Source organism: Nanorana parkeri, unplaced genomic scaffold, assembly GCF_000935625.1.
Source record: "Nanorana parkeri isolate BGI_ZX_2015 unplaced genomic scaffold, ASM93562v1 scaffold579, whole genome shotgun sequence".
In the NCBI taxonomy this organism is placed as follows: Eukaryota; Metazoa; Chordata; class Amphibia; order Anura; family Dicroglossidae; genus Nanorana; species Nanorana parkeri.
In genome coordinates this window covers 312,137-327,593 of record NW_017306847.1, presented here as the reverse complement: position 1 = coordinate 327,593, position 15,457 = coordinate 312,137, and the positions used below count along the sequence as shown (strand labels likewise).

The following is a 15,457-nucleotide window of genomic DNA, read 5'->3' as shown; positions in this document are numbered from 1 at the left end:
TATATATATATAACAGTGTGTGATCGTAGCACCCTAGGGCAGGAAGTGTTGTTACTGGCAAAATCAGCAGGTGTAAATAAGGGGAAAGAAGCACTGCTAAATTGCCAAATATGACTTTTTTCGTTCTTGGGTTTAGATGCGCATAAAATAGTGGAACCAGCAATATGGAAAATCAAGAAAGGACCTCCAGTAGTTTTCTGTGGAAGATCTGCCTACCTATTGCCATCCTAAATGGTTTTGTAGGGGTAAAGATTTTCTTCAGTGATTGACAATGACCTTACCTCTGCAGCTCTGTCCCCAAACTGTGCAAGAACTTTGGTTCTGTAATCAGGGATAATTGTCACAGGGTTGTCAGTCAGAATCACAGCTTCCAAGCATGGGAGGTTCCCAATATTTTTTATTTCATCCACCTATGTGAAAGTACAAATATAACAAAGATAAGCAAGGCCTGGAAACATAACAGCATATAGAATAACTGCTTGAAGCAAGTAAAGGGGACATATATTCTCCAGGCTATCTCAATAAGGGTACATATAAGAATTCCTGCTCACCTACTCAGGAGAAGAATTTATTGGCTAGGTTTACACATGTTCCAAAAAGTATCATAATATAGTCAGCAATCAAAACCATGCTAGTAACACTAACAGTTAAAAACAATTTTCCAACTGTGGCCTATAACTGTAGTGTAATGTCTACCACCAACAAGGTGTGCCATTGTAAGTGAGAGTAGAGAAGGTCTTGACTTATCTGATGTGGTATCAGGGATCTACCACACATAGCACTGCAAAAATCAGGATGAAGAAAGGTAAACTCCAACTGTATCAATGCAAATTTGTTATTTCTTATTTTCAATCACTCTCATTCAGTTCAAAATACTCTCATTTTAAGCTTTGTTAAGCCCTGTCTTATCTGGTGTGGTGTCTGGGATCTACCACATGGAGCAGAGAAAAAAAAACAGGATGTAGAAAGATATCAAAATAAGAAATAACATTGACAATCACTCTCATGCAGTACAAAATACACCTCAATTTCAAAACGTTTAGGAGGAATTACAGAAAAAAGGTTTGCAAATCAAAAGATGTATTCCCTGAAAACACTGATTAAGAAGAAATGTGACTACCTGTGAGATCCTGTTGTTGCTTAAATCCAGGTTGACCAGAGAATATAACTTATTGAGTCCCTTGAGACTTTCTAGCAGGTTTCCAGCTAAATTTAGTGTTTTTATATTTCCAATCTTTGAGTGAATGCCTTCCAGGCCAGACAGCTTGTTGTAGGACAGATCCAAGTGAATCAGGTTGTATAGATGCTATAGAAAGTGACAATAACATTTTTTTAATACTAACAACTTTTAAAAAAGTGATGTACAGTACACAGCACCCAAATGTATCTCAAAGTAGGAAAGTAAAAAATGCACTATTTTGGGATTGGGCATATATTTTATGTGTCAAGTATGTGTACAACTAGAGCAGATCAGCGCACTCTGGCGACAACCTCTGTTTCAATTTCACAACATGTCAAGGAGATCACACAACAATATAGGCAGGCTGCATAGGTAGAAAGGGGAGCAAAGGAAGGTTAGTAGATCAAGGGACAGAACAACTTAAATGTAAATTGCTCTGGCTATGGGATCCCAGTCTGTACCACCGTTTAGTGTCCACAGAATTAAGACTCGGGAAAGGCTTGTTTGACAAGCGCATGCAATTCATTTGTATAATGTTTTGCCACAAGCTTACTTTAAGTTGACGTTGACATTGCTGATGGTTGCCTAATCTGTGCATTTCAAACCTCATGTCTATAGATTCAGCAGTTATCAGACAGCTGATTGCTCTCGGGGGAACTAATAGAGTTCACCGATTAGAAAACCTACTCCAATAGCTGTTTTACCCCTAAAATGAGCAGCACCGGAAGACTGCCCACACCTCGAATCCTTCAGTAATGACAGACAAAAACATTTGGCAGAGCCAATCAGCAATGTTACTGCAGTGGCTGTCCAAAAGTGGTACCTTAGCATGCGCAGATGGTGCTTGGGGCCTTTAGTGTTGGGTCCAAGACTTTGCAGTACAGGCATAGGGCTTTAACCCTGGAGCTGTAGTCAAGTATAGGTCTCACACAGCCAGCTCATGAAATACTGCATATACTAAAGAGCTCCTACCAAATATTTTATTATGTGTGGCATGTGCATGAAGAGATGAAGAGACAGCAAACAGCAATTTCCAGTAGTACACGGTTAGTTATCTGCTTCCCTTTTATCCCAAAGAGATCTATAGCAGTGTTGTTTGCTGCTACGGTGGAAAAACAGTTAAAGAAACAACAGTTTAAAGAAAATGAGAAACGTATGCTGCATTTCCTAACCCAAGGCATACAGATGCAAATTAAATTCTGTATATCACATGTTCACCCTCAAAAGTCAATACAGGGCAAAGCTGCATTCTTTTCAAGACAGAATTATTTCTGGAAAAAAGACTATTATGTCAGTCAGACACATTCTAACCAGTCTATTATTATCCAAGAGAGGCAGGGCAGAGGTCCTGTGCACTAATGCACCATGCCTAAGCTATAATGATGTATTACAGTGGGTATTCTTATCTACATCCACTATGTACTGAATCTATTTCCAAAACAAACATATAGATGTCAGTTCTTATGTTACTAGAAAACCCTGATCACATAGTCTCTGGATGAAGGAGTATTGTGGTGTTTAAAAACAGACTGTAGACAGTACATCATTTTCATCTGGGCTAATTCTGTTTGAAAGATTTGCAGCGATATATACGTGGATCACCATGGCACAGCAAGGAAGCCTGACAATGTAATGAGCAAATATAGCTGCATCATGGATGGAGCGGCCATATTTGCTCATTGCATTTTCAGGCTTCCTTGCTGTGCCATGGTGATCCACGTATATATCGCTGCAAATCTTTAAAACAGAATTAGCACACTGTTTACAAACTATACATAGAAACAGGGGCCTATAGTTAAAAGAGAACAGTAACTGTCAGTGCAAGTGACAGCTGACATTCCAGACTCCAAGTAAGTAAAGCTAAAAAATGAGCCATTATCTTAGGCAAGAATGCATGTTTATACATTTTCAAGGCTGAATATTAAGAAGCTTACATAAGATCAATTATAACTGGTTTCCTGTAAGCCACTCCATTCTAAAGGTATTATAAATGAAAAAAGTAAACAGTTTATCTTTACATATATTCCTTTTCACTAGAGTAAAAGGCCACTTACCTGCAGATTTTCTATGGAGGATATGTTATTATAACTCAAGGCTAGAAACTCTATTTGTGGAGCAATTTTCTGCAAATAAAGTGCACAAAACAAAATGTCAATGCAACTGATTGAAAACATAAGGAAGATTAAAGGAGAAGTTACACTACAAAACAAAGTGCACTTTACATTTAGGCCCCTTTAAGGTGCTGTCACAGCTTCCTCCCTTCCTGTGCAAAAATGAATACTTACTGAATTCCGATGAGCCCAGCTTACACTGATTATTCACACCCTGTGTCTCCCTTCTACTGGCTACGTATGCGCAATGCAACCCCTATCATCTTCTATGGTGCGTGTCTACCTCCGTCTCCCGGCTGAGAGACGAAACCTACAGAAGTTAATGGGAATGTATTTGCAGTCTTGTACTCGCAGTCGATGATGTCCGCCACAGGATGGTAATGATCAATGAATGCCAGGCCTGCTCGAACTCAGTAAGTATTTATCCGTGCATGGGGAGGGAGCAGTGATGTCACTCTAAGGAGCCTTAAAGGAGAATTATGAGGCAAGTGATTTTCACGCAGTCTCATAATCTGAGCCGACCTGTGTCAATTAAACTGTCACAGGTCGGCTCAGCAGATTGGGAATTGAAGCGAACACATACCGTCGCTTGCTCACTTCTCGATCCCTGCAGAGAGCTGTGACTGTCACTCACCGCTCCCTGCAGGGACTCCCCCCTCCTCCCCTGTCCGATCCTCCAGCGCTGACTGGCGAAATGGATGGGGGAGGGGGCGGCACAGCTGGCTCTGCCTCTGGATAGGCAGAGCCAGTTGTCAATCCTGCAGCTGGGTGGATCCAGACAGTATTGTCGGGATCCGTTCCGGCTGTGGCGCCTCAGTATCCTAGTGAACTTTGAGTCACGGGAGTACGCTAGTTTGTGTTCTCCCGTGACTCTTAAGAGAACTATGGGGAAAAGCCCTGACCCCATAGTTCTCCTTTAAGTGCACTCGTCCTTTATTTTATTTGAACCCCTTATTAAAAAAAAATAATGCAGCCCCTTACCACAGAATCATCAATGCAAGGGATCTGATTGTGGCTCATATCCACAGTGGTCAGAGTACTCCATTTCAGAACTACAGCTGTTATAGGACAGTCTGATGTCGCACCTTCTGCCTCCCAATGATCGAATTCAAGAGCCTCAGGCACCAGGATGTCCTAAACACATAAAAACACCTTCAGATTACAAAATCAACATTGATCATGTTCCTAATTTGTGAACTGTTAAAGCAAAACTCTTGGAAAACAGCCAAATAACTGATTTAAATACATATGTTTAATGTTTTACCCACCAACAGATGCTCCTTTGCTCATTGCAAATCAAACAAAGCATTGAGAAATGGGACAGAATCACCATAATCTGGGCTGCAGTACCTTTTCTTGTTAAACAGATAGCAGCAGGGATCACATCTGATATGTTTTGTGTAGGGCTGCGGAAATTATCCGATGAATCGTTAAAATTTTTGATCGATTCCGGGTCTTCCAGGAGTCCCGTCCGAGATCGGGTGACTTCATCAACGTCACCAGACTCCTCCCCCCTTTTCCAAGTGGCTCCGTCGGCTAACGAAGGGAAAGGGGAGGAGTCCGGCGACGGCGATGTCCGTGACGTCACCGGACTCCTCCCCCCTTCCCTTCGTTAGCCGACGGAGCCACTTGGGCCAGTGATCTGTCGACACTGAGAACTTATCGAGTTCTGTGACCGCCTGACTTCCGGTTTCGTTACAACTAAGAGGTTTGCCCAAGAAACTTGTTATGCACGAGCGCCAGCCAAGGCATTGGCTTATACACATACAGCACAGCAATGAAGTAATAAAATGAACTAGGATCACACTAATCCAGCACGTTATTATTCTGAGTTGCCCCACTCAAGCGGCGGCCATATTGAGTGGGGCACGTGAGATTAATAACGTGCTGGATTAGTGTGATCCTAGTTCATTTTACTACTTCATTGCTGTATGTGTATAGGCCAATGTAATTGGATCTATATGTGCGTTATAATTAATCGAAATTAATTGATTAAAAATTTGTTTGGATTAATCGAACACAAAAATTTTAATCAGTACCAGCCCTAGTTTTGTGCTGAAAAGTACAATTACAAAGCGTGAAACATTTTTTTCAAGTCGGAGCTGATACCTTAGAGTTCCTGACAAAACTACTCAGATTCCTATGTCACTCCTCTGCCTTCTTATAGGACAGTGAATCATCATCGCCTCTGTCTAGGGAGCAGGCAGCCAACCCAAGAACAGTAATACCAAACCAGAATGTTGAAGAGTAACCTCATTAGCCAACAGGAGAGTGTGTATCACAAGAATGGCTAATCAAAATTCAGCAAACTTTAAACAAACTTTAAAAACCAATTTGTTACTATTCAAGCATTATCCTAAAGAAGAAAAGGTGTCAGTATTTTTAAACAATGCAATTAAACCAGTTACGTAGCTCCTCAGGGGCGGAGATTGGGTACAACTGTCTCTTAGGGACATTTTCTTTTCCCTACAGCTAGAAGGGGCTTGTGTTGTTAACTGTAGACTATACTCATGTAGGGTAATCATTTATTATTGTAATATGGCAAACATTTAAATTACAATGAAGGCCTAGTGAAGTTTAGCTATGTCGCCAAGGTCAGTTATTTTACATTTTTTTTAAAAGCGATGTCGGCGCATTGTTATATGGTCCTTTCAGATGCAGTATGCTAGCAACACCCATTATATGCAAAATGGAGTCTACAACTGCGTGCTACATGAATGTTTATCTTAGCCACATGTGCATGCTTATGAAATGGAGGACAATTTCCATATTCTCACAGTGCTTAACTAAGCCACGTTTTAGCTGAAAAAAAACATGGCATGGCCAATAGAATACAACCCAAGTGTATTATGTGGGTACATCTGGATTGCAAGCAGGTCTGCGTTACTTAAAAGAAGACAAATCACGACCCTATTATTTGAAATGCGGTTCTAAATACTACAGAATGTGTACATTACAGCAGTGACAGTCAGCAAGTTTTTGTCTAACTCTGACCCTTCTGTAGAGAACAGGAACTGACTAAATAAACCACACAGGAACTTGATGTAATAGTTATTACTGAAAGAAAGAAAACTCTATTCCCTTTTCAGAAACATTAAAAATGGCACCTTCATTGATGATGCTGAAAACTGAACAGTCATAGTTTCCAGTGTTTTCTTGCAAGAGGTGAAGCCTTTGATGAGTCTTGCATCAGAATGGCAGATCTGAAAGACAGATTATTAGTATGATAGCGTGTTCATGTTCTGTTTACTGAGAACAATGGTCAACATTTCCTGAATTCTTAGCCGATTATATATGCTGACTTCTTAAAACAAAAGTGCAGCTAAAGTGAATTCTGCTGACAAGAGTCAGCTGATTTCTAAGATATTACTTTTACTGGAACATATTCACTATTCCTGAACCCAACAGCAAATATATGGAAAGGATCCCAAGAGCAACAGAAAAACAAAAAATGACAAACAGTTGAGATTTCAAAAAATGACAAGGTTATTGAAAGTTTATCCAATGCCGACCCATCAGCACCTGCAACTGCAGGAAACAAAGATAGTGTCACTACAATGTTCAGTGCTTCCTGAATTTAGAATGTGTAATGTTATCCTATTTAGCAGTAATGTGTACAAAATGTGATACTGTGAAATGCTATAACATACACCTAAAACAGAAGTGAGGGTGTAACTATGTCGTACATCTCCAGCACTTAGGACACAATAAAGGGCCTCTCCTATAACCTGTACCTCCTGTGTAATGACTACGCAAACCAGCATCTTCTGTATCTAGTATAGGACACAGAGATTATCCTATAACCACATCAGCTGCATCTATATAGAAGACAGCAACTTGTTATATCAGATATTTCCTTTATCTGGTAAAGATATGGATGTCTAGTACAGAAGGCAGGCTATATCCAGCACATTTTGTAAATAGTATACAAGAGAGGGAATACGATGCCTCCAGCACCCCCTTGTATGTAGTATAGAGGAAAGGTATTCTCTAATATCCAGCACCTCCAGCAAATAGAATAGAACCAAAACCCAGTACCTCCAACACCGACTATAGAAGGACAGGAACACGCCGACATCGAAAACCTCTGGTAGAAGAGAATGGATCGCCCAGCAACTCCTGTTTCTAGTATATGAAAAGTGACCCTTCTATAATCAGCACCTCACATACCTGGTGTAGAAGACAGGATTGCCTCTTCTACATCCATTTCTTTGTATATCTAGAGTGTAAGAGTGGACATGCCCTTACTACTGCACCCCGTGCATCTACTATTAACAAGAAGGCTTCCCAAACTCTGCATCTCCTGAACTGTTAGTAGAGAAGACTTTTCTCTTATCAGCACCCCCTAAACCTAATATAGAAGAGAGGACATCTCATTAAATTCTATGTAAAGGCAATTTTTTGTCTTAGACCCTTTGGCAATTACCCCTCTATTTTTGCTGGACAGAAAGCAAGGGGAAATCCTACATTTTAGGGTTGTCTTAAGAGCAAGAGGTGAGGGGATATCTCCCAATAGGAGCAAATGTTCCGGTGATAGCTGTCTAAGGAGGGAATTCCCCTGACATTGGGGAGATTTTGTCTAATTTCCCCTTGCTTCTCTAAGACAGGAAGTGAAGTGGAGTCTCCACAGCAGGACACAGACAGCCAAAAAAAAAAACCTGATAGGAGTTTGAACTTTACCTTTCCCCATGTTGTTTTATTTCCAGCCCACCCTACAAAAAGAGAACCTGAGTAAATGAATAAACAAAGTACATATACTAACTAACTGTACTAACTCTAGAACAAAGATGGAGGCATGGTAGGATTATTCTACCCAATACTGAGAAACACTACTTACTAGCTATGATAAAATACCTTCAAAATTGGCTCCTCAACACTAATGTATATATATACACACACACAAACACACTCATTTACACCAAAGCATGCATCCTAATCTGAAACTCATATATGCTCTTCAAACAAAAGGTTTGAGACAGGATGTTAAAAAACCCACTTACATATACAGGCATGCAAGTGTGGCAAAAGAAAGGAAAGCCCAGAACCTCAACTCACATATGACTATTTTCTGTACCTTTGATGGCAGCCCCAAATTTCAAACCAGAATGGCTAACCATCCCAACTACATGTGAGAAAAAGTAGCATACAAGTATACAGTATTTCCTGGATTTCAGGATACACATTCTTTTATAGAATATAACCTACTCACCAAAACTCAGGCAAACTCACACAAATAAAAACAGCAGCTAAACTCTTCTCTTACCAAGATAAAACCAATATTATATGATATGCCTTCAACACAAACCCCATTAAAACAAGTGGTTATGAAATTGTAAAAATATTAGAAGATTTCAGATGTCCGCCAAGCAGATCAAAATATTGTATGCAACAACCTCCTAGCACATGAAATTCTAAACATTCTAAACTTTTTCTGGGACAGGGAAACATTTGTGTGACTATACCATAGGACTTATATTAGCCTAAATGGGCACACAAAAGGGAACTGTCTACTAGCCACAATAACCCTAATTGTCAAAAGCCAGAAGAAAATTAATATGATATATTATGAAACTGCCCACATGGGAAAAACTTGCAAAACCACATTTATAGATATACTATCAAAATCGTAAAGTCTAACTGAAATCATGCCTTTGTTTTTTCTCTCTCTCTCTCTCACTACAATGCTGTTTTTCTCATTATGGTTTTTTAAAGATCTCAACTTGGATATACCTCACCCCTTTTTTATTACTTAAAGTACACTTTTGGCACTGCCGAAATTCCAGTGTTCTTTGCTGGCAGAGATGGGTAAAGGCCACATCCCTCATCACAGGTGCCCTTACACAGAATCGTAGTGCTGAGAAGGAAGGGTGATGTATGACTGGGTATGTTGGATTGCACTAGATTAAACTCTACTGCCTATTGGACTGTGCACGGTGAGGCCCCGTTCCCACTGCGCGATATGCAAATCGCGCGTTTGTCGCGCGATTTGCATATTGCGCGACATCGCGAGATTTGCCGCGTTCAAGCTTGCATTGAGCAAGCTTAAATCGCGGCTAAATCCGCTCCAAAAAGGGTCCTGCTGTAGCGGCACACGACCCGCGACAGCAGGACCCTTTGCCCCATTGGATTGCATTGGAGCGCGATATCGCGCGGTAATTTGCCTCGATATCGCGGGAATTACCGCGCAATAAATCGCTCAATGTGAACGGGGTCTTATAGTTGGATATCTAGCACAGCTGTCATAGCATGATTGGAGCAAGTGGAGGTGAAACTATTAAAAATCGAGGCTGTTGGAGGACAAATGTCTGTCCAAATGAATATCCATTTTAGTGACTTCAATTAGGATTTAATGTTTTCCATACACTTAGAGGATGTTCTTCTTGGCAGAGGGTCTATAAACTAGAGGTGCATCGAAATACAAATTTTAAAACCGAAACAAAACCAAAAATAAAAAAAATGTCAGGCCGAAACCAAAAATTTATTTTTTCTAACCTTTTCAAATTTTTTAAAATATTTGATTTGTTTTTATTTTTTATTAACTTTTTATTTTTTTTATTTTTATTAAATGTTTTTTGTTTTTTTTTACTCTACTGTTGGGGCTTTGGGAGAAATATTAGGGGTCTAAGCAGACCCCTGATATTTCCCTTTTAAAATAGAAAAAAGAGATTGAGACACAGAGTCCTCAATCTCTTTTTCTGCAGCAGCTCCTGTTATAAATGAACAGGAATCCTCTATACTGAGTGTTCCTGTTCATTCACACACTGTGGCGATAGTATGTTTACCATGTATACAATCATGAATGAACAGGAAGAACAGGAAGTGATGTTGATTCATTCATAATTGAGGACACTTTAAACATACTCTGTCCTCAATTATTTACAAACACTCAGCGATCACTGATCACCGAGTGCCCTTACCTGCTCTCCATCCTGACTCGCTGTTACAGGAGGCTGAGCGAGCGGTGCGGGGAAGAGAGCTCGGTCTCCTTTGACAGCTGACTCCTCCCCCATACCACTCTCCTGATCTGTCACAGGAGGCTGAGCAGGGTGGAGAGTCCGGCCACATGTGACACGCCGACAGCTCACATCTCTCTCCTTCCCTGCACCTCTCGGCCTCCTGTGACAGTTCCTCTCCTCCTGTGGGACACTGCCAAAGTGCTCTGTGCATGTATGGACATTATTATACAGGATTTATATAGCGCCAACAGTTTGTGCAGCGCTTTATATAGCGCCAACCTCAGTCCCATTACAAGACACAAGCTTGCAGCAAGCCATCACAACTAAAGCACAAGGCTCCAGGCATTTGCTCCAGTCACACAATGAAATCGGGACCTACCCCTCCAGTGGAAGGATCCCGTTTAAGGAATTCTACCCATCCTGGCACGGTCTGACAGAATAAAGTTTTCACCAACATAGGATATAGGGCCACACCAGTTAAATCACACTGGGACTTAAAGCGTATTTCCACTTTTGAAGCCAAATTGGGATAACACCCATTTCATATTTGTTACATTTTCCTATTCACATCACATAAGTTAAAAAAAAGTTTAAAATATGCTTCTTGCAGTTTAAAGTGCTTTTTATTTGCTAACATTTCACCTTGCTTCTCCTTCTTTGTAATGTTAGGAAGGGCTTTGGTTAACTGTGTTTGTACTGTGCTAGCTGATTTCATTATCATTTGTGAAGTAGATTTGAACACTGCCTATCTTAATGGAAGGTTAAAAGATTACAACCCTGGCTTCTCCATTGTACGTTAATGAAAGAACCACATTCCACACATTCCTGTCCTCAGTCTTTGTATACGGACAAGTCACTGTGAAGGCTCTCAGGAAAAACTTGGACCCAGCTATTCTACCTGCTGCAACAAAACATCAAAAAAAAAATGTTTTAACATAAACATATAGAGGGGTTTTCTCAAAATTGACTGTAAAAGCGGAAAATACAATTTAAGAGGAGACTTTGTCAGTAAAATCTCAAAAGGTGAGCACACTCGACCGGTTTAGTAGTATTCCTATTAATGTGGACCACTAGTGCAGCTACACTGAAAACAGACCACCTGTTAACAAGTTTCCTATCAAAGGGGAAATGTTCCCGCCTCACAATCAGGTAGGGCCCAGTACCCTTTAGGGTATTTCTAGCCCGCATAGAGGAAAAAGCGGCTTAAGCTGTAGAAGCTCTAAAGACCCAAACCCGGGAACAGTAAGCTGATGCCTTAGATGCAGGGTAATACGCAGTGAACCCATAAGGTTTGAAACAACTCCCTGTAAATCAATGGCAGGAGACTGAGGTGTCTCAAAAACAGTTTCAGAGTGAATCTTGGGGCTCGGAATCTAAATAAGAGATAGTAACAGGAGCCCCAGGTTCGATTTAATTTGGGAAGGGGGTGAGCAGAGCCAGATTCTGCAGGGGATGGTGCTGGAACATGCTTAGAACCTAGGCAAGCAGTGTCCCATTAGTTGACTACAAACAGCTAACAAGTCCAGAGTGGACATGGAGGTCTCTGTGGACACGTGGGCGGCTTTGGCAATACCCTACAGAGAAGGAAAGGATCCAATGATAACAAAAGGGGTCCCAGGTTCCCAGATTACTGGCGTCAGTTGCTTTTGGCGATACCTGGTAAACGTCTCCAGAACCACTAGGGGAGTAAGGGCTGAGGTCACCTATGGCAACAACAGTTTCCTCTGAGATTATATGTTGTGCCTGGGTAGTGGTAACACAACTAGGCCCAATGTGAGGCAAGAAAAATAAAGCGCAGGCAGAGCAGCAGTCTGACACAAAATCCAGCCAATCATATGGGTATTGCTCACCTTTTGATATAGCTGGGAAAACACATATGTGTAACCATGGCAGAAATGCTTGCATCACTGTTGGGGATCTGTAGTTCAGCTCACTGCACAGTTCTCTGCTATACATTAAGTCCTCCATTATCAGCACAACTGCTAATAATGTTATGCTTTATACAGGTGTATGGCTGTGTGTCACAAACATCAGTTCCATATTTTTTGAAAGGGTTTCGTTCAAATTGGCTAAAAAGGTAACTTGTTTATTCAGCATTAGGTTGAGATGTGGCGGAGGCGTGGATGCACGAGGATAGTAAGATTGCCAGGCTCTGTATAGGAGTTTCTTCACTTTAAGTGCCGATGGATGGACTGTACTTGGATTTTAAATAAAGGGTTTGATTTTTTTATACGGTATACACTATGGTATGTCTGAATCTAAAATCAGAGATAGTAACAGGGGCCCCAGCTTCGATTTGATTCGGAGAGGGGGTAAGCAGAGCCAGATTCTGCAGGGGATGGTGCTGGACCATGATTCGACCTTCTGCAAGAAGAGCACCCCATTAGCTGACTACAAACAGCTAGCAAGTCCATAGTGGACATGGACGTCTCTGTGGAGACATGGGAGGCCTTGTCAACTCCTCCCATGCTCGCCTCCAGGACTTCACTAGAGTCTCTCCCATCCTCTGGAACGCTTTACCGCAACCTGTTCGTCTATCTCCTACTCTGACTCATAAGACTCATCTCTTCAGGGAAGCCTATCCCACCTCAACCTAACCACTCAACCATCACGTTCTCAAACAATTCATCCCCACAAAGCTACTTCCTCATGTATCACTTGCCCCTCCCTTTTAGATTGTAAGCCCTCAGGGGCAGGGCCCTCCTTACCATCTTGTCTTGAATTGTATTGTGATTGTAATATCTTCCTTATATTGTAAAGCGCTGCACAAACTGTTGGCGCTATATAAATCCTGTATAATAAATAATAATAATAATGTCTATCTTCTTCCGCATATGATATATGATCGAGGTGAGAGGACACAGTACGGAAATATTCAAATTAGAGACGGCCGATTCTCCCTGGCTGTGGGCGTCCCACCCGTATATAAAAAGGGACCAGTGCTGCGAGACCTGTCACTTGGGTCTCAAACTAAGGTGAGCTCCCCCCACCCCTCCATTGTGTGCAAACATAATGGGGGGAATTGCAAGAATAATTCACGGAATACACAGGAAAAGTGTGATTAACTTCTTGTGTGCTGGTGTATTTGCATATTTTGTTATTTGTTTGGACACTTGATTATAGAACACTCTACTAAACATTTAGAAGGTGTTCGTAACCCCTTGTGCGCTGATCTGTATGCACATCCAGGTTTATTTCTGGACACTGTATTTGAACACATTCATCCACACTTGTATTGTCAGTTTGTACTTTATTTTATACTATTTGAGTGTATTTTGTTGCAATTTTGTAAGGGTTGTTTATGTAAATGCACGTTTTATAGCTCGGCACATTATGGTATTTTATTTAGGTTGAGATGTGGATTGTGAGAGATCAGTTTGGGTTGTGATAAATAATTTGGAGCCAAAAATGACAAACTTATCCAATTTAATGTGAGCAAAAACTAACATCACTGGAGATCTCTCTGAGTTTCAGATAGCAGGGAACATCTCACAAGTAAGAAGTTGCATTGCATCATAGGAGCTTAGTTATTTTTCAAGTTCGGAGCAAAATGATAAATGGTCACAATCAAAACAGAAAAATGTTAGCTCAGCCTTGGCGATGAAAGGCACAAGGCCACTGCACAGAAAACATTTTGTAATCTTGGAATACTTATGGTGGTTATTCACAAAGCTACCAAAAGGCAGCCGAGTGAATAACCAAGCCGAAGTGAAGTGAGCCGAACAATGTTCGGCTATTCACTCCGACTCAGCCGTACATTGGCGGCCGTCGGTCAGTGCAAAAGGACTTCGACTCAGTCGATCCTACATCTGGATCGGCTGAGCCGAAGCTCCGGCAGCTCGCTCGTGAGTGAATAGCCGAATGCCACTGAGTGGCATTTGGCTGGGCTATTCTGCTCGGTACCTTGCATCTGGAGTCTCTCATCCCTCCCTGGAGCCAACCCAGGGAGGGATGAGAGACTCCATGGATCCCCCACTTGTAGGGTCTGTGACAGCGGGGATCCGTAATAAAATCACTGGCGGGGGGTGGGGGAGCAAGCGGCGGCAATTCAGGATGGTCGAGCGGCATAGTGATTGGAGCCGCTGTCATCCTGTCAGTTTTTGGATGACAGAGGCTCTGTAGTGTGGCCGAGCGGGGGCCGTTAAATATAATAATGTAAAAAAAATAAAATAAAAAAATAAATAGAAAATGTTAAAAAAAAGCACAACCCCTCCCTCCTCCCACATAACATACACATATTGAGGTGTACGCCATGCACATGCGCTGCAGTGCGTTGTTAGAACGCATCGCAGTGCATGATTTTTTTAATGTATTTTTTTCTTTAAAAATTATTTAAACTAACTGTGGCAGCGCATGGCAGAGCTTTGTGACCCATTGCCATGCGTTGTGATCTTTGTGTTGCAATAAATATACGCCTGTATCATTTTATCACAACACAAACACCAACACACTGTGAAAACAATTTAACGTAAGTTGTTTATTTACAGTTTTGCGTACCGTAATTTTTTTACCTTTTCGCAAAAAGGCGCAATTTCAAATTTGCAAATATTTGTTGTTTATTAACTCAATACGGTTTTTATCTTTAGTCAGAAAATTATTTTTTGTGTGCGCTGATACTGATTTTAGTGTGTTTTATCAATTGAATTGTGTATTTCTATCGGTTTAATATTAATATGAAAAAACATTTGCGCAATTATCGCAGGGCCTACAAATTTTGTATCACCATCTATTTATTCTACCGAGCCTGCGCTTTCAGAAAATATATGGTTTGGGGGGTCTTTTACAAACGCTAGCAACCCAGCAGTTGAAAATCAAATCAATAGGAAAAAAAATTGCAAAAATGGCTTGGCCAGCTGATTTGAAAAATGTTCCGGAGGGCTTGGCAGCGAAAGGGTTAATGACAGATCAGCAGGTCATTTGGGGGAGCTAATCTGTCATTACAACTGGCCAAGAGATGATGGCTGGCCCCACCCAGCTGTCATTGCAGGGCTTACGGCAGGCCGCTTGCCTCACTTCGGGTGTCACTGCGGTTCAGTCGAACTGAAGCATATGCCTTGTACAGCAACCCTTTGGTTCGACTGAACTGAAGGGCTCCGGTGGCCGAAGAGAGCCAAAGGATCAGCCAGAGCTACCCTGTTTCCCCGAAAATAAGACCTAGTACTATTTTTGGGAATTGCTAAAATATAAGACCTTCCCCGAAAATAAGACCT

General features: G+C 41.3%; 1 protein-coding gene across 1 annotated transcript in view; it reads right to left on the bottom strand.

Annotated features, from left to right (window-relative positions):
* The window catches only part of NISCH (nischarin), a 61,349-nt gene that overhangs the window by 25,025 nt on the left and 20,867 nt on the right, over positions 1-15,457 (bottom strand). The window contains exons 7-11 of the mRNA XM_018562480.1: positions 6,399-6,494; positions 4,273-4,425; positions 3,235-3,303; positions 1,121-1,306; positions 282-410 (exon numbers count right to left, since the gene is read on the bottom strand). Of these exons, the coding sequence (XP_018417982.1) occupies positions 282-410; positions 1,121-1,306; positions 3,235-3,303; positions 4,273-4,425; positions 6,399-6,494 (633 nt within the window). The remainder of the gene's footprint in view (positions 1-281; positions 411-1,120; positions 1,307-3,234; positions 3,304-4,272; positions 4,426-6,398; positions 6,495-15,457) is intronic.